Source organism: Heterocephalus glaber, unplaced genomic scaffold (genome assembly GCF_053883595.1).
Source record: "Heterocephalus glaber isolate CG9 unplaced genomic scaffold, H.glaber_assembly_v1.0 deba00001719, whole genome shotgun sequence".
In the NCBI taxonomy this organism is placed as follows: Eukaryota; Metazoa; Chordata; class Mammalia; order Rodentia; family Bathyergidae; genus Heterocephalus; species Heterocephalus glaber.
Genome location: NW_028258432.1, coordinates 5,510,072 through 5,529,185, shown reverse-complemented (window position 1 = coordinate 5,529,185; position 19,114 = coordinate 5,510,072). Strand labels below are relative to the sequence as shown.

General features: G+C 47.9%; 1 protein-coding gene across 12 annotated transcripts in view; it reads left to right on the top strand.

Moving 5' to 3' along the window:
- The window catches only part of Spata13 (spermatogenesis associated 13), a 142,849-nt gene that overhangs the window by 114,187 nt on the left and 9,548 nt on the right, over positions 1-19,114 (top strand). For all 12 annotated transcript variants that reach the window (XM_021236347.2, XM_087199466.1, XM_004854835.4 and 9 more), the window contains 5 exons: positions 10,013-10,149; positions 12,097-12,276; positions 12,614-12,799; positions 14,591-14,770; positions 16,373-16,605. In XM_021236347.2, coding sequence (XP_021092006.2) covers positions 10,013-10,149; positions 12,097-12,276; positions 12,614-12,799; positions 14,591-14,770; positions 16,373-16,605 — 916 coding nt within the window. The remainder of the gene's footprint in view (positions 1-10,012; positions 10,150-12,096; positions 12,277-12,613; positions 12,800-14,590; positions 14,771-16,372; positions 16,606-19,114) is intronic.

The following is a 19,114-nucleotide window of genomic DNA, read 5'->3' as shown; positions in this document are numbered from 1 at the left end:
TCACTGGTGGATCTGGTGGACCTGGCTGGCTCCTGCTTGCTCGTCCAGTCAGCCAGCTGGCCAGGCACTTACTGAGAGTTAGGAGGAGCAGTGAGGTGCTCCCTATGAGCAAAAGAGAGGGCATGGCACAGTCCTCAGGTGTCAGCGAAATGAATGGATGCGGGAAGCCACTGTCTCAGCCAGAAACCCAGGGTGGAGCAGCAGCCAGCTGAGGAGGGAAACAGCCCCTGGTACAAGCCAAAGGTAACACTAGGGGCTCAACACTGGGAAGTCCCAACTGTAACCTGGGCTGCCCAGAGCTCCTGTCCAGATCTCTCTCCCTGCAGAACCCTCAAGACTCATTTTGCAGATGAGCACAGTCAGACTTTTTTTAAGGGATCTAGAACATGATGAGACATTCTAGGGTAAGCACTGATTTTAAATTGAAAGGGGGAAATTATTCATTGATGGTTTATTTGGTTAAGTTAAAAACTTCTTAAATCATTTGTAGGAAAAAATCAATTTTCAGGGGTTTGGAATAAGTTAAGCTTAGTTGTAATGCAGCTTACTGCTCTCAGCTCTGAGCAGCCATAGGCAACATGGCCCCAAATTGAATGCCAAATAAAACTATATATATGGGGAGAATTTATTTTTAAAAGATTCCTAAAGCTGGACATGGTGGTGCACACCTGTAATCCCACCACTCTGGGAGGCTGAGGCAGAAGAATTGCAAGTATGAACCCAGCCTGGCCAATTTAGCAACTTAGTGAAACCCTATCTCAAAATGAAAAAAGGACTGGGGATGTAGTTCAGTGTGAAAGCCCTGGGTTCAATCCTCACCAATGCAAAAAAGAAAGGAAAAAAGACCCTCTTAGACCTTATGGAAGGTTATCAGTGAGGGCTAGCATGTCCATTTTTACCTTTTTTATTTCATCATTGGTTAGTATGTTCAAAAGATTCAAAACTGCTATTTATGAAAAATGGCCTAAAGTCTAGATTCGACATAGTGACTTGTGACAGGAATGTTTTACATTCTAGAGTCCAAAGAAGATGCCATGCTTTGAGTCAGCGAGCCGTACTAGTAGGCATCCCTTTGCTTGAGGCAGTGTGTGTGTGGAGAGGGCACTGATACACAGAGACAGATGCATGGACAGCTAACTTTGCTAACTAGAGTACACATGCGACAGTTATTTCAGAAAAGGTTATTCAGGCGTGTTTCTAGAACTCAGGAGATGGAGATTGTTACTGAAGGGGATCAGCGAGCAACAAGGAGGAGAGCTGAAAGCTCATGGACCCCATCACCGAGATGTGACTGCTGCACTTTTTAAGAAGGATTCGGAATTCAGTTCACTGTTTTAGGAGGGAAGATTGCCCCAGGGAGAGAGAGAAAAAGCTTTTTCCCTTCTCACTGAACAGGGCACATTTGGTGGTGCCAAATGGCTAAAGCAGAGCTCTCCAGCGCAGTCAGAGTCCTTTGCCCTGACCTTGTGGCTTGCTGCACGAGCAGGCAACAAAGGCACACTTCCAACAGCAGAGCACGCATGCCTTGTGTCAGGTAAGCTTAACCACAGGTCCACTGTGTCCTACGTTTGGCCAGGTGTCCAAATCGTTTGGGGAATCTTCTGAAAACAAATTCTCAGCAAATCCTCACCCCAACCCTAGTTCAGTCCTGAGGAGGACAGGGCCTGTGTTTTTCTGAACATTCCCCGTGTGATTGGGAGCCATAGCCCTGGGTGTCTGGAAGCCCCGAGGAGAACTGGACCATGTGGCATGGTCCCTCTGCATTTCAGTGGGTGAGGGGTTTGGCCCGAGGTCCCAGTCCCTGGAGCAGCAGCCTTCTACAGCACCTGGGTGCCGGGGATTTAGCTTAGTGGTGCCACCGCCTGCCTCAATAGCACAAGGTCCTGAGTTCTGATCCCCAGTACCAAAAAAAAAACAACTTCTACATCACTTGGGACTTTGCACACAGCTGCCTGCCTGATTCTGCTTTTGAGATGGGAAGCCAGCAGGGCTTCCGCCCTGAGGAAGTCGGAGTCATCAGCAGAAGGTTTTCTGAGATATGTGTTTTAACAGATTCTAAGCGTGGGAATTTCCCCCTGAACTGAGAAAGGGAAAACTCCCTGGAGTTGCTGTTGGCTGCGAAAGGGTGCTGTCATTAGCCAGTGTGAGGGAGGATCTGGCCTCCCTCCTTGGAAGCAGTTCACAGCCTGCTGCTTCGGGCCAGCCCTGGTTGTGAAGCTGAGCGCCCTGGATTGGTGCTTACCTTCCGATGGTTTAACAAACGCATCCACTCTGTCACTGCCCCTCGGACACCCTCCATAGACAGCCCCAGGGCCGGGTATTTTCCTCAGTGGGGAAGCAAAGGCTTCTCCTCAGGCAGCCTCACAGAGACTCCGTCCAAGGTGGTGGTGTGTGTGTGTTGGGGGGGCGGGTAACGTGCGTGAATACATGTGTATACATGCATGCATGTGTGTTATAGATTGAATGTAGCACTGAGCTACATCCCCATACCTTTTTATTCTGAGACAGGGTCTTGCCAAGTCACTAAAATGCTCAGGCTGGGCTCAAACTTGTGATCCATCCTCCTGCCTTAGCCTCTCGGGGTGCTGGGATTATAGGTGTGCACCACCACGCTTGGATCAGGCCAGTGCATTTACAGTCTCTCAAATGTGCAGAACTTACCCAAATCAGAAAGAGACCTGTTGATTCTCCTGGGCAGGGGTACCAGGCCGTGGGCCTGTTGTTAATGTGTGCAAATAGGCAGTTGTTAGAAAATGCGGCATTCCGTTATTGGCGCTGTTTGATATTTCCTGTGTCAGAATTTACCTTTAGAATCAGTTGTCAGCTGCTTTGACAGTTTCCACAAACATACAGACAAAAGAATGTTGTGTTCCTCAGAGTACAGCGGCTGTTTATTGTAGGCTCGGTGGGGAGTCTTTGTATCTTCTCTAATTGTATTTGTACCAGTCCCATGACTCAAAGAAGGACACAGCCCATGTGAATACCACAGTAGGCTCTGTAGGTGTTCCTGGGCCCATGTCTGGCCAGGGCTGGCAATGTGCCCTGCAGATTCTCCTCAAGGGGCAGCTGCAGCCTGGAGCATTGGTCCTTCATCCAGGTGGGAAACAGATTTGTGAGGGAAAGGGACATTTAGAAGCTAACCCTCAGGATGCTGCCCTGGAAGAGACAAAGTAGAGCAGAGCCCATGGTTCCTGAAAGGAGCACAGTGCTCGGCACACCCGGGGACAGCACCTGCTGTCCACCCTCACCTGCTGTGACACACTCAGACTTGGCATAATCTGCAGAAAGGATGGGCCTCAGTCTGTACAGACACCGGTGTGCAGAGCTTTGGAAGACAAGGCCACGTCTTCCCAGATGTTGCCGAAGCTTTGCAAAGACCTGTGCAGGAGAACACTCCGGGCACTCCTATGTTGATGAGACTTGGGAATTCGAGGTTCGAAGATTTCAATGTGGAGCAGTCTTGTCGCCCATGTTTGCAAAATCATTTTTAAAAATGGCTTCTCACCAGGAGTGGTTGTGCATACCTGTAATTGTAGTACTCAGGAGGCTGAGGCAAGAGAATTGCGAGTTCAAGGCCAGTGTGGTCAACTTAGCAAGACCTATCTCAAAAATGAAAAATAAAAAGCATTATGATGATGTAGTTCAGTGCAAAGCTCTGGGTTCAGTCCCTAGTACCATTACAACCACCACCCTAAAAAAGGAAGAAATGGGAAACTGTGTTAGACACAGATACTGTATCAAAATAAAACACCTAAAATCCTTCTCATCTAGACACATATTGAAAAATTCAACTCTCTAAAGCACATTTAAATTATAGGACAAGCCGGGCTTGGTGGCACACACCTGTAATCCCTGCACTGGGGAGACTGAGGCAGGGGGATCACTGCGAGTTCGAGGCCAGTCTGAACTATATAGCAATACCCTGTCTCAAAAGACAAGCAAGTAAGAATATGTCTGTGTATATGTCTTTGTGTGTTAGGAACACAAGGACTCATTAGCTCAGAAAGAACTTGAAGTTAGGAATACACTTGAGGTCATGAAAGGGAAAGCATTAAAACAGAAACTGCAGCAGGTTGCTGACAGGCCCTATTAGAATAGAGAACGGGCATAGGAAAGAAAGCTCAGCAGAGGACCAGAGGTGAAATCAGTAATTATTGCTGCTCTCCAGAAAGGTGTACAAGTGCTGAAGTTCTGGCACTAACCTGTGTGTAGTGTCTGTTCAGGAGTTACTGTCTTTTTACTAATAATAGAAGCACTGTAGGAGGAGACAGGACTGCCCAGTGGGTAAGTTAGAGGCAGTGGGTGGGCCCATTGCCTGTCTACAGACTGGGTGCCCAATTTCAGTGCCCACCATGTAGTATTGCCAGGAGGATCATATGAGCTGCTGAACTAACGAGGCTCAAGCCAGTGTCTAGCACATCCTAAGTGCCCCATCAAACAATATCTTGCACTTCTGTTCACTTTGCACAGAGCTTCATGTACCATCATTTCACTTGAGTCCACAGCAAACCAGCAACAGTTACTGTTGAGAATTTACAAACCATCCTGAAAGATGGGTGTTAATTTCCACACTCAACAGGTATAAGTACTGAGAAAGGACGTCAACTAAGGTCTCACATGCAAAAAACAAAAGTTGTGCAGCACCATCATTTGGAGCCAGGTCCATCAGACCCCACAGCCCTGCTCTAAGTCAGTATGCCCTGCAGTCATACGTCACTGGATGGACCTTCTCTGAGAAGTGCATTGCTAGGCAGGTGTCATGAGTACCTGCTGAAACCTGGAGGCTGTAGCCCACTGCACATCTAGACCATCACTCCCAGGCTGCAAACCCATACAGTATGTTGTGTGCTGAATCCTATGAGCAGGTATAGTACAATGGAAGTATCTGTATAACTAAACGTAGGAAAAGTACAGTAGAAATATTTGGCAATAGGATTATGCAACTCCATCATAATTTTATGGCACCACTGCCCTATACTTGTCTAGTTGCTAGAATACAGTTGGGAATAAGTTACGTTAGAATTGCTGTGTTTAGGGAACTTTTATTCTAGACAGGTAATGAACAGAATATATTAGATGGTGACAGCTGCAGTGGAGGAAAATGAACGAGGAAGGATGCGGGATGAGGGTAAGAGCTGCAGTTTTAAATGGGTGGCCTGGCCTGGGGTGGGGGTGGGAAGGCTGGTTTTGAGCAGAGGAGTGACACAGTCTGACTTGGGGCTGAAGCTGCTTTCACATCCTTGCTGGGTGGGTGGTTCTGGTGGGTGGTTTGGGCTGGGGTGGTAGGAGGCAGAGGAGGGCCGCCTTCCGGAGGGACGTGGAGTGAGGCCTGCTGTTGGTGAGGCGCACTGGGATGGGAAAGGCAGAGGGAGGATGACCTGAATACGTAAAACACGTACACTTCTTCCCATTTCACAGGTAGGAAACTTGAACCTGAAAGAATGACTTGTGCCAAGGTCATTTAGCTGGAAAGATAGTGTGGCTGGGACATTTATTTGCCTGGGTTTTTTTTAAAATAAGTATTATTTTTAATTAACATAATAACTGTGTCTATGAGAGACAGCATGATCTGTACACGTACACATCGTGTGATGATCAAATCAGAGCTGTTAGCGTACTCGGCACTTCCAGCACTTCTTTTTTTATTGTACCTAGGTGGTGTTCCAGTGGAAGACCTCGCCTTTCCTGTACATACAGCGTATCTCCCATCCAGGGCCCTGCCCACGCTCCCTCTCCCCGAGGTGGGGAGACTGAGTGGAACACTTGAATGCCTTGCTTCCATGGCGCTCAGTAAATGCTCATCTGTGACACTGGGCTGCCATCAACCTTCCTCATGAGCCCGCTTGATCATCTGAGTATTTTTGGTAGGAGCTCAGACATTCAGTGTACCACATCCATGTCTTTTTCCAGAAGGTTCCGTTTCCCTATCCCTTGTAGAGTTAAACACTTTTTCAGTGGGTTCCCCTTCTCTTTAGACTTTAGACTGGCTGACCTTTTTTCCCCCTCTTTTCTTTACTGATTTTCACAGGAATATCCAGATCAGATGGTGGAGTTCTTGCTGGGCAGATGTTGCCAAATGGCTCTTTGAAGTAGAAAGTTGTCGTTTGAAGGTGTTTGCTCTGAGTGGGAGGCCCAAGCACCTTTATTTTATCGAGGGTTTTTGGTTTTTTTTTTTGCTCAGCCATGACTGAAATGTGATAAGGAGAAATGCCATTGGTACCAGACAGTGTCAGATCATTGCTGGCTGAAGCCTGAAGATTCCTGCGGCTTTGGGGATTTGTATACATCCTGCTCACCCAGGAGCCCTGGCACATTTCAGATGTCCACCCAGGCACTCAGTCCCCAGGCCTTGTGTTGTGGGCAGCTGCTCCAAGGTTGGAGCAAGCTTGGTGCTGTCCCCTGTGTAGCCTACAACGTGCTCACACATGAAGCGATCACACTTGCTTCTCCACGGTGTCCTCCTGCGGCACCCCCAACACACCCCAGGAAAGTGCACTGGTCTAGGTCATCCCACGTTCACTGCTTGCAGGCTCTCTGACCACAGCAGAGAAAGGAGAAGTTGCTTTGAAAAGAACGTGACTTACACTGGATGAGTTCCAGTGTGTTCCTCAGACGGCGGCATCTGGCTTTTCCAAGGCCTCTTTGCTAAGGTCTGCAGCAGCGCCAGCCCTGCTTTCCCTGGTGTGGGGAGAGCCCCCTGAAGGAGTCAGGTCCTGGAAGGGGAAGCACCCTCATGGCGCTGGCTCTCTGCTGCCCAGCTGCCTGCACGTCCGTGGTGCTTCCTTGACCTGGGGACCAGGCTCCAGTGTCCCTACCAGCGCTGCACCCTCCTTGGTGAACCACAGAGCAGCCGGGTGCCGGGGCTCTGGGCTACTTCCCTGCTTCTTGGCTATGTGCTCAGACCTCTGAACACAGCCTCCCTTCAGCCTAGCTCACTTTCGCCCCCAGCCCTGACCTCGGGGTGAGCCTCGGATGAGGACAGAAGGGGAACTGGGTGGGGAGAAGGTGCCCTGCACCGTGGTCAGAGCCTGGACCCCAATTTGATCCACACTGAGAGCTCAGACTTGGCCACATTATCCTCGGTGCATCCAGGGCCAAGGCTTTTCAAGGCTGGGTACACAAAGGTTCCCAGGTACACAGCCTACTGTGCACAGTGGGGGCCCCCCCTCGGCTCCGCTCACAGGAGGAATCCAGAGAGGAAGTGACTGCAGCTAGTGCTTCAGTGTCTCCCGGTCGCAAGGCCCCCAGCTGCAGGGAGAGCAGGCCACAAACATGGGCTGTGTGCAGACCTGTCTGGACAGGGTGCCACTGAGATGGCAGGGGTGGGGCAGCCCATGGGTGGGCGGCTTGGGCTGGGCTGGGGAACTTCAGCTGGCCGAGCGGCCCTCGGTCACCTTTCTGTCTTCCCACATCTGCTTCGACGCACTGTGCATCTGGTTTTCATCCTAATCATGCTCCTCTCTGCTAGTTGAGGAAAAACTAAGGGCTGCAGTACATGACATACAGTAGTCACGCAAGTACTTGTCACAGAGGTCATTATCCCCACTGCTGCCCTCTCGGTCAGTATGTCTCACATTTCCAGTGTAAGGAGCGGAGGCTCTGTACGGCTGAAGCATTGAGGAAGGGAGGGCTGTGGCAGGGGAAAGCAGCGGGGAGGCCCTGGGATGGCAGGGTCTGTGGAGCTCCTGCAACAAGGTCAGTCCAGCAGAGACAGGCTGGGAATGGAGCATCTTGGAGCTATCAGAATATAAGATATCTCAAAAAAAAAAAATTCAGCAGTATAGGCATGTGCTGAAGGCAGAGTTAGTACAAACACAAACTCAAGGCAAGGCCGGACAGACTGCTATCCATGCCTCTCTCTGTCCAGGCCTGCATCTTCCTGCCACTCTGGCTGTTTCCTTTGACTTCCCTTTGTTAACCACCCCAGAAATTTGGATCCTTACTCACTACAGCTCCTGGAGCTCCAAGCCTGATCTGCACCTCTGCAGTGTTCTTGGGCTCCAGTCCGGGTGCCTTTCCCTGGTGCTCTCCCTCCCTCTGCTAACCTTCAAGACTCTTGCTTCTCCCCAGAGCGCGTCCCTGGCTCCACCTCTGCCCCCACAGCCCTTCCTCCAGGTTGTAGCAAAGTCTTTCTGCAGCCCCTGTCCATGCTATCTGCACAGTAACTGTCTGAGTCCCAGCTATGTTGAGGACATTAGGAAGCTCAGCACATGTTCGGTCACCTCATTCATGAAAAAGAAACTTAGGACGTGAAGCTCAGTGGTAGAGTCACTTGGTTGCAGTCCCATGCCTACCAAGGGGCAGGGCTAGAATTCAGCCCAGTACTCTGTGACTCCAGTGCTCCTTGTTTCTGGAGCGTCAGAGGACTGTTGCCCCTCAACTCAGAATCCTACAAGAGCACCCCTAGCTTGCTCAAGCCCTGTGGTCTCTACAGTGTACAGTCACCCCGATCTGCCTAGCCTCATCTTCCATTCTAAGTACAATCTCTACCCGCAGTGCGCAAGAGGTACCGTCCCCAACGCCCAAACGTTGCCTAAAGTTGCAGCCAGTACCCAACACTGTGCGCATACAGACCCATGAGAGAATTTAGTTTGTAAATTATGCGCAGTAGGAGATTACAACAATAATAACCAAACAGTTGTACCATACTGTAATAAAGGTTACCCAAGACTAATGAATCATTTATTTCTGGAACTTTCCATTAATATTTTTGGGCTAAGGAAACCCGCGGGCAGTGAAGCTGCAGATGAAGGGGGCCCCTATGAAGCACCAGTTTTTGCTGTTGACAAAGGGACAGCTACCCCTTCCGTGAAGCCATTCCCTGAGCTCTGTGCAGGAATATCCTTTCTCTGTAAAATCCCAGGGCCACTTCAAGGGAACCTCACTCACTGTATTTCCCAGTTTCCAGCTTAAGTCTTCAGAATGAGGTTCTATCACCTCTCATCAGAGTTCTGGCCCAGTCCCCTTGGGGAGGGAATACTGTCCTTTGTTTAGCCTGTGTCCCCAGCACCTGGCAGTCATGGTGTTGGAGAAAATACTGACACACAGGGCAGGGCTCAGCCAAACACATCTCCACCCTGTGATAGACTGTTAGCACTGTAGAGCGAGTGGGCCAGTCCCAAGAAAGAAATGTGAATCCCCGAGTGGCCAGTCGAAAGTGCTCTGCCAGCACTATCTGTAGTTAAAAGGTCTGTGTCTCTTGTAGTAAAGGTGCCATGTCATTGCTAATCTGATGAGGAGAGCTGCAGCCCTTCTGTGTGTGGATGAACCCTACATACAATAAAAATGGATGCATGTTTTCACCAGTGGATGATACTGTGGGGGCCCTTTGGTTTGGGTGGTACTATTGCCTTGCAGATGGAAGCAGGATATTTTTTAAATGATTAAAGTTTGCATTTTCTTTACCTCACGTATTTTTTATAGTCAAGTGGGAGTACAAATTTCCCACTAAATCACATGTAATTCACTCTGCTTTAACTCAGAGTTACACTGTGTTGACAGCGCATTTTGAAATGATCCACTTCTCAATGTAACATTTAACTCCAATTCCTCTTTTGTTTATGTTTTTTTTTTTTGGTAACAGCAATCGAACTCGGGTCCGTGTGCTTGCGGGACAGGTGGTGGAACCACTGAGCTAAACCCCCAGCCCAGTTCCTCTTAACATTAGCTGTTACCTGTGGATTAATGTCAGGAGAAATTACCTAACAGTTCCTTATTCTGAGTAGCACAAAAATAATTCTTTTCACTGGGGAAGGAGCATGTTATCAAAGGTCATTTCTTCTCTCATATAAAATCCCCACTTTGGGGAACTGAGCCCAAGGAATGGTACCCCACATCCCCAGGCCTCCCCCTGTCATTTTTAGACAGAGTGTCATGTCACTATGTTGCCAGTGTTGGCCTCAAATCTGACAGTCCTCCTGCCTCAGCCTCAGAGTGGCTGGGACTACAGGCGTACACTACCACATCCAGCCTGTTAGCTGTCTTTTAAAGCATGCCTTCTCCTTTCTCATAGTTTCTTCAGATGGAGGCACTGAGTCCTCTGCCTTAGTGGATGACAATGGCAGTGAGGAGGATTTCAGCTATGAAGAACTCTGCCAGACCAACCCTCGATATCTACAGCCAGGAGGGGAGCAGCTGGCCATCAATGAGGTACTGGAACCCTGTGTGACAACACTTGGCTTGGCACCCAATTGTCAGAGGCCAGAGCCACTCAAGACATTGTTATTGGGTTGGGTTTTACTAAGCGTATTCCAAACCCTGGAACCCTCATAAGAACAGCACGATGGTTTTCTGGCACTGTGTGGGGAAATGTCTTTGATGAATCTTTCAAGCTGCTGAAGTGCATCTCTATGAAATAAGAGCAGCAGTCATTAGCATTCAGGGCCTATGTTTCATTTTATGAAATGCTCTCCTTTTCTTTTTGTTTTATTTTGTTTTATGAGACAGTGTCTCAGTATATGGTTCAGGCTTGTTTTGAACTCACTGTGTAGCCCAAGCTGGCCTTGAACTTGTGGTGATCCTCCTGCCTCAGCCTCCCAAGTGCTGGGATTACAGGTGTGCACCACCACACCTGGCTCTTCCTTTCAGTTGATCTGAGAGGTAAATGTTAATAGTTATCATCCACATCCTAATAAACAACCCCAAGATGAGATTAAACTGCATGCTGGAAAATGGTAGCGCTGGAATTAACCATGTATTTCTTCCCTCCCAATCGGTATTCTTTCTCCCTGGCTGCAGCTGTAGCCTTTGTAATGGAAATCTTTCTAGAAGGCATCTCCAGCTTCCTGTGTCTTAAACAGACCAAGACTTCAGTGTGTTGGCACTCTACTAAGGTTACCAGGCATTACTGTGTCACACGAGAAGGTCCAGATCCCTAAACAGAAAATCCAGAGTCCAAAATCTGAAACTGTGAGCAACATCAAGACATTCAGAGCTTCAGATTTTAGATTTTTGGATTAAAGATGGTCAACCATGCCGGGGATTTAGCTCAGTGGTTCTGCCACCTGCCCCGCAAGTGGAAGGTCCTGAGTTCGATCCCCAGTACCAAAAAAAAGATGTTCAACCAGTAGAGTCTATGTTCACAAACCCAAAAAACTGAAATCTGAAACTCCTGATCCTGGGCATTTTAGATAAAAGATGCTGAGCCTGTGTCGTGGCAGGTAAGAAAGTGTCAGTCATCTGCTCCTTTGCCCGGCAGACAGACCAGCTGTGTCTGCTGGTGATTTTGACCAGGATCACGTCGTGTTCTCTTTAGTTGCAGTGAACTATGAAGTTAGATTCCAGGCTTACTCAAATTGGGAGTAGAGAGAATGACACGCTCTAGGTGAAGACACAATGGACATGCAGTGACATACGGGTATAGATAGCATTAGGAGCACTTGGCTGTATAACAGCTAGTTTAGCTGGTAAGAAACCATTTCAGTGAGTATTCCAAATACCCAAGTTTTTTAGTAACCTGCTAAATGAGGTATGTATACAGTGGCCTAGATTTATGGTTCTACTAATGCTTTTCTTATTTTACCATGATGTGAAAGTGACACTCACACAGTCAGTAGAAATGGTACTTGGAATTTCGAATTTTATCCTTTCCGGGGCTAGCAATATAGAACAGCCATTCTGTTTTTTTCACTTTTGATACAGCATTCAATCAGTTATGTGAACTACTGAACACTTTCTTGTAGAGTGGGTTTCATGTTAGATAATTTTTGCCCAACTACAGGCTATCAGGCGTGTCTTGAGTACATTTATGAGACTGGCTATGAGGTTAGAGGTATTAAATGCATTTTGGACTTAGGATATTTTCAGTTTATGGTGAGCTGATGGGGCTGTAAGCCCACTGGAAGTCAGAGCATCTGTCCATCTTTTAAAAGTGGATCTGGGTTTTCCTTTGTGAGCAGGTCAGAGATACCCAGCTTCTACTCTTTTCCCAGTATGTTTTCCTGTGTCTTAAACAGAGCAGGGAGTGAGGGATACTCCAGTGTGTCCACATGAGAATTAGAAGGTGGCAGTGTCACCCTGAGAGCACTCACACAGTGGTCCCGGTCCAGCCCCCCTGCCAGTCTCTGCACTCAGCGTGCACTCATGTCTTCCTTCCAGCTGATCAGCGATGGCAGCGTGGTCTTCGCAGAGGCCCTGTGGGACCATGTGACCATGGACGACCAGGAGCTGGGCTTCAAGGCTGGTGATGTCATCCAAGTCCTGGAAGCCTCGAACAAGGACTGGTGGTGGGGCCGGAACGAGGACAAGGAAGCCTGGTTCCCCGCAAGCTTTGTCAGGGTAAGGGTGTGGCACTCGGTGTCTGTGGGAGAACGGCAGAATCATCTCAGGAAATCTCATTATCCAGGTCGGGTTCTTTTGTATTTTTAATCCCACATGCAAGGCAGAATTGTACCACAGTCTGATGGTCAGAGTAACAGTGGTCATTCTGAAGGCAACTGAGTTTTTTGGCGTAGGTGCTGTGGCTGTGCCAGGCACGTGAACACGTGGGCTGTGGCCAGGCTGCCTCCCTGACTGGTTCTGGAAAAGCAAGAGCCAGGGCTCTCCCGCCTTTCTTCTGGTGCTGCCTCTCTGTCCCCCAAGTCACCTGTCACCTGTCCCTGTGTGTGGCCTGCAGCTTCGAGTCAACCAGGAAGAGCTGTCGGAGAATTCCAGCAGCTCCCATGGCGAGGAGCGGGAGGACGGTGCTGGCCCCAGCTGCCACAGGCATTCCGAGAACAAGCACCAGATGAGGACCAACGTCATCCAGGAGATCATGAACACCGAGCGGGTGTACATCAAGCACCTCCAGGATATCTGTGAGGTAAGGCACTGGCCCGGACCTCCCCACATTCCAGAGCCCTGGCTGCTTGGCAAACTTGAGCGTTCTCCTTCCCCTGCTCCTCAGCTGGCTTCCACGTCCCTCCTTTTTCTCTGCACCTCCACTCCAGCGCATGGAGCCCCTGTGCAGACTCCTTTAGCATTGCTGCGTCTAATCCCTGCAGCCTTCTTGTAAGGGCGCACTTCGACTCTTTCAGGATCAGCCCCTGAGATTGTTCTAAGGGAGTGACTCCCATACAAGGCAACGCTGTCTAAGTGAAACCCATTTGATTTGACAGTTGAAGGTTGTCACTGACTCTAACACCTCAGCATCTAATCATGGACACAGAGACAAGATGCTGAGTCATCTAGACACTGATTCAAAATATTAGTTTTATCTGGTAATACCCAAGTATCCAATATCAGAATAGTCAGCAATCAATTTTATTCTGTAGTTGTGATTTCAGAGAACTTCCCTGTGTGCAGCTGGTTTTTCTTTTCTGTGGTACTGGGGGTTGGATTGAACTCAGGGCTTTCACAGACCTTTTTTTTTTTTTTTTTGAGGCAAAGTCTTGCTAAGTTGCCCAGGCTGGGCTGGAACTTGTAATCCTCCTGCCTCAGCCTCTCATAGAGCTGGGATTACAGACGTGTGCTCCACGCCCAGCTGTGTTTTATTCTTAATGGATCTTGTCTGCGCATTGCACTGCACTGGGGCTCTCCTGCCCTGACAGGTCCTGCTGTCCTGGCCATGTGGAGGTCTGCACTGTCCATTCAGCATTCCACACTCCTGCCAGTCACTTATTCTGTGTCAGTTGATGAGGAAGGTCGTGATAGTGGCATTTTAGAAAATTCAGACTGATTGCTAATAATTATTGCACATTGGCTGTGCACCATCCCTTTACCTGGTGTAACTCAGTGACCACCAGCATTCTCGCTGGGCAGATCCTGTTAGTCCCTATTGCAGATGAGGGGACTGGGCCAGAGCAGTCACCTGGTATGGTTGGTACTCAAGCCTAGGCAGTCTGCCCCAGAGCCCGTACTGTTACAATGTATTGTTTTCCTGTTCAAATTCATACCAAAAGTCAGTAATATATATTTGATTAAATAGTTTAATCTGTTCAGATACGTGATTTTGGACAGTTACTATTAGTTTAGTAACTATTAGTTACTTTTGGAAGTAACTGTTAACAAACATGCATGGCTGTTTCTTCCTATCCCAGTAACTCCTTCGAAACCATAGCATAACCATGGTATGGCAGGTGGAGCACTAATGAATTAAGCCTCTGGTTAGAGATGTACGCAGTTGTGCTGTGCAGAGAAGGCAGGTGATCGTGGGATCTTTGGGGTGAATGTTCTTGACTCTGCCATGATTAGCAATCAGCAGAACTCCATTGGCTCTTCAGCGAGCAGTGGCATTCTGTGTTTGACAAGTCTTCTCGGCTGTGAAATGGAATTAGGAATGGGAGAATGATCATCTTAACAGTGTAGAAAAAAGTGGCAATAATAATTTTTAAGCTCTGGTATTTGAAACTCTGGTATTTTTAACTTGTTTCTGGAACTTTTAAAGACCTAACCATGTTAAATTTTTCACTTTTCTTTTGTTTTAAAAATATCTATGGCAGATTATAGACATGGAAGTGTGATTGTCTCGTCAGGGACTCATAGAAGCAAAAATAATTTTCCCTAATTAAAATCCACTCCAAGACCATAGCTTTTACCCACTTTGCCCCGTGTACTATTAAAGTGATTTTTTAAAATTTCCAGATACATAAAAGTTTGCTTTCCTATTTTGCAGGGCTATATTCGACAGTGTCGCAAGCACACAGGAATGTTCACTGTTGCACAGTTAGCCACTATTTTCGGAAACATTGAAGATATTTACAAATTCCAAAGACAGTTCCTGAAAGACCTTGAGAAAAAATACAACAAAGAGGAACCTCACTTAAGTGAATTAGGATCCTGTTTTCTGCAACATGTAAGTCATCATTGCATCTTCCTTAGTAACATCTGGTTGAATAATGATTTTAAATGTAACTTCATTATAACCAAGAATCTTTTCCGTGGTTTCTTGTATTGGCTCCTGTACTGCCCTGGGGGGATAAGGCTGTCTTTCTTCTTTGGCAGAGGAGGAAACACACCAGAGAGTGAGTGGCCCATCATTTACTGGTGACCATTCCTGTTTAACGCTGAAAGATTTCTGTGGCTGCAAAATAAGATTTTATTTTGCAACCACAGTAGTCATGGAGCAATCATGATGACAGTGACAGCAGAACCCTCTTCACTTACTGGGTGCTGGGCTCAGTAGCTTCCTAGAGACAGGATATCAGAGCTGGCAGGAAGATGGGCATGTAGGTGCCTGGGGCATACTGGGGGCTCTCAGAAAGCGCTATGTGATAGAGCAGCAGGGTTCTGTAGAGGAACAGTGGGGAGCAGCTACTCCCTACTGAGCAAAGGCAGAGAGCAGGCTAGTGAGTAGCCCAAGAACAGCAGTCCCAGGATGGAGTGTGGCCACTGCCAGGAGGGCGCTGAGCTGGACCTGGCCAGAGGATGGGCCAGAAAACTGGAAAAGAGATTGTTGAAGTGGATATTTTTCAGGAAAGTCTGACAAAACTGGTTGTAGGCATCAAGGAACAGCAGTAGTCAAAAGTGCCTGGAGAGCTGGCCTGACGGAGAGAAAAGTCGGGGCTCCTCTGTCTCAGGGATCTCCCGGGAAATATCCGTCGAGAGTGGACTGATGTGGACTGAGATGGTCTCCACTTGGCACCCCTCACTGCACACGTCTACAGCCTCACTGTGAATACACTCTAAACATTAAGGATTCTTGTGACACAATAAAAAAAAAAGTGCTTATAGAGTTGTGACGAACTAACAGGTGGCTTGGGAAAGTCTGTGTTCTAAGGAAACAGAGGCTTGATTTCAGACATGGCACATTTGAGCACACCTCAGCCTGCACGTTGGGCAGAAAGGAAGGCCAGCTGCAAAGAGGGCTGGAAGTGAGTGAGTGACCCACTGGCCCAGGTAGGAGAAAGGCGACATTCAGGGACGTGGAGCGGTGGCCAGGGCCAGGCCCTTGGAAGCCGATTTCTGCCCAGCCTTGGAGAATGGAGGAAGGGAGGGGAGCTGCAACCCAGTGAGGGAGAAGGGAACACTCAGCTCCAGGTCCAAGAGGACGAATAGCCTTCGCTTGGAGGCAAGAGGATGGCAGACATGGGAGCCAGGCCCACCTGGTAAGGTGGGCAGGAGACCTGCGGGAGAAGGTGCAGGATGGGGTCAGTTAGGGGTGGAAGGGCCAGAGGCCAGCATCTTCCTCCTCTCTGCTGCCTCAGATGAGAGCTGGTGCAGTTGGGGCGGAGGCGCACCCAGCTCCTTCCACCCACCAGCAGAGAACCCCGATGGCTACTCTTCAAACCACACTCAGGCCCCTTCCCCTTGTCCAGGCCTGAAGGCCTAGCAGAGTAGCATGGTCCCCTGGGACTTCATGGCCTGTCTTGCTGTACAGCACCCCCTCCTTTCCAGGAGCGTGCCCTCTGGTGGCCCAGTGCTGCCCATGACCTGACAGAGCTGATTTCCCTTCCAGCAAGAGGGCTTTGCCATCTATTCTGAGTACTGCAATAACCACCCTGGTGCCTGCTTGGAGCTCTCCAACCTCATGAAACAGAGCAAGTACAGGCACTTCTTTGAGGCCTGCCGCTTGCTGCAGCAGATGATCGACATTGCCCTTGATGGCTTCCTCCTCACACCCGTGCAGAAGATCTGCAAGTACCCCCTGCAGTTGGCTGAGCTGCTCAAGTACACTACGCAGGAGCACAGGTGAGGGCCTCCAGGGACCCATCAGTGGTGCCGGAGTGGCAGGGACAGGTGGGCTGGCCTGGCACTCCCAGCACTGCCAGGGAGCTCAAGGGAAGAGACTTCCAGATTGTTTATAGTGGTTACAAACTGTCAACTACTGAAGTGCATTATTTGAAGAGACTCCAGAGTAGCCATCTCTAGAGATATGAAAACATAAGGATAGAGCCGGGCATGGTGGCACACGTGCATAACCTCAACACTCAGGAGACTGAGGCAGAAGGATCACCATGAGTTCAAGGCCAGCCTGGCCACATAGCAAAACCCTGTCTCACCCCACCACACCCTTAAAAGAAAAGAAAGAAAGAAATGACATTACAAGAAAAAATGTCCTTTACTAGAGGGATTACCTTCAAAACCCCACTATATGGCTGAAACTGCAGATAGTACAGACAGTCCTCGTTAATGACTGAGTTCTGGTCCTGCAATTAGGTTATTAAGTGAATTGGTTGCTTAATAAGTTGTATATAGGATGTACATTACAATATTCAGAACAAATAGATGGTCAAAGGAAACTCCAACTTGATGATTTTTGCCTTTATTTACATAACTCCATAACAGGTAGGTCGTTAAGTAAGGAATATCTGTACTGAACTCTTGTTTATACTATGTTTTTTTCCTGTACATCCATACCTCTAATAAAGTTTAATTTATGAATTAGGCACAGTAAGAGATTAAGAACAATAGCTAATAATACCATAGAACAATTATAACAAGGTACTGTAATGAACAGTTTAAAACTTATGAATCACTTCTAGAATTTCCCATTTAATGTTTTATAACTACAGATGACTGTGGGTAACAGAAACCATGGAAGACGAAACTGAATGAGGGAGGCTGCTGTTCCTAGATGGGTGGTCACAGTTCTCCCCTGCAGCCTGTGGAGGGTGGGCTGTTCTTTCGTCCCTCTGTGCCCTAAGCTCCTGTGGAGAGACCAGGCTCAGAGAGAGAATCTTTCACAGTAGACTGCAAGGAATAGGAGCAGGCCACTGAGCAGCAGACCCTAGATATGGGAGCTCAGTTAAAGAATTAGGGCTGAAAGAATAAGAAAAGTGTCCATTGAAATCGATAAAAGGAAAAAGCTCTCTCTCCCTCGCTCCCTCCCTCCCTCCCTCCTGATAGAAAAATCAGAAAACAATTTTCTGTGGAAAAAATTAGGAAAGTCAGATTTGTAGATTTTTTTTTTAAAAGAATTAAAAGACATCATAAGTACAAGAGAAAAGACATCATGATAGGAATCAGAGAAAAAATAAGAGAATTTAATATTCCTGCCAGCTTGAACCACCAGGGGTTCAGAGGCAGCTGGCAGCGAGACATCGGAATTCTACCCATTGAGATTGTGTTAAGAAGTAGGTTCCGTGAAAGACACAGGCAGCTTAGTGCATTCCAGGACGGAAAGCGATGGCCAGAGCTTCGTACACCACTCAATGGTGATTTTTCTCTGCAAGGCATTTTTCACTGTGAGCATTTTGTAGATTTTAGCTATATCAAACAATAATAGTTTTAAAGGAAATGACAAAAGGCTCATTTCCTTGTCTTACATAAAACAGAACAAAAATTTCAAAAACTAACATTCTCCTCATTTCTGGGGTCATACCAAAAATCTTTTGCTTTCTTTCTTCATTACTGGAGGCCTCCCCAGGTTTTTTGCTCCCATTATCCTGGGTCATTCCCCATGTATCATTTTTGTCCTCCTTTCTGCTCTGCTTCTGAATGAATAAGCTGTCTAAAGACAGATGGCAGGGTCTTCTTGGTGGGGCCATGCCAGGGGCCCCCAGGAGTTGCCCTGGAGCCAAGTTCAGCTGTATGTGGTAGACAGATGCTAGCATCCACTTTCAAGGCTTCCATCCTGCCATGCAGGAGGATTTTCTTTTTTTTTTTGGTCCTAGGGATCGAACTCAGGTCCTTGCGCTTGCAAGGCAGGCACCGGAACCACTGAGCTAAATCCTCGGCCCTGCAGGAGGATTTTCATTCAGTCTATCTGAGACCCCATGCCTCTGTCCTGCACATTACTATAGGAAAGTAAAACTTTAGCCCATTTTAAGCTGGATAATTAGTTTTCACATTCCTAAATTATTAATGCTGAGCAAAACACTTTCAGACACTAGGCAGTGTTCTAACCTGTGTGTAAATAAGAACTGCAGTTTCAGTTTATTTCAAAATTTTCAGAATTTGTGGGGTCAGAGGCTGCTGAGGAAAACTTTTTTTTTTTTTTTTTTTGGAGACAGGGTCTTGCTTATATACTTCAGGCTAGCCTTGAACTCACTATGCAGTCCTGGCTGGCCTTGCCCTCATGGTGATCCTCCTGCCTCAGCCTCCGAGTGCTAGGATTATAAGCATGGGCCACCATACCTATCTTGGTGAGAACTTTTTACTTTGATTTTACTATGGTGTCAGGAAAGCCCCAGAAATGAAGGGTGCTGGAAAGGCAGATGCCCTCTTAGAAAGGACATAGCTCACCACTTCTGACTAT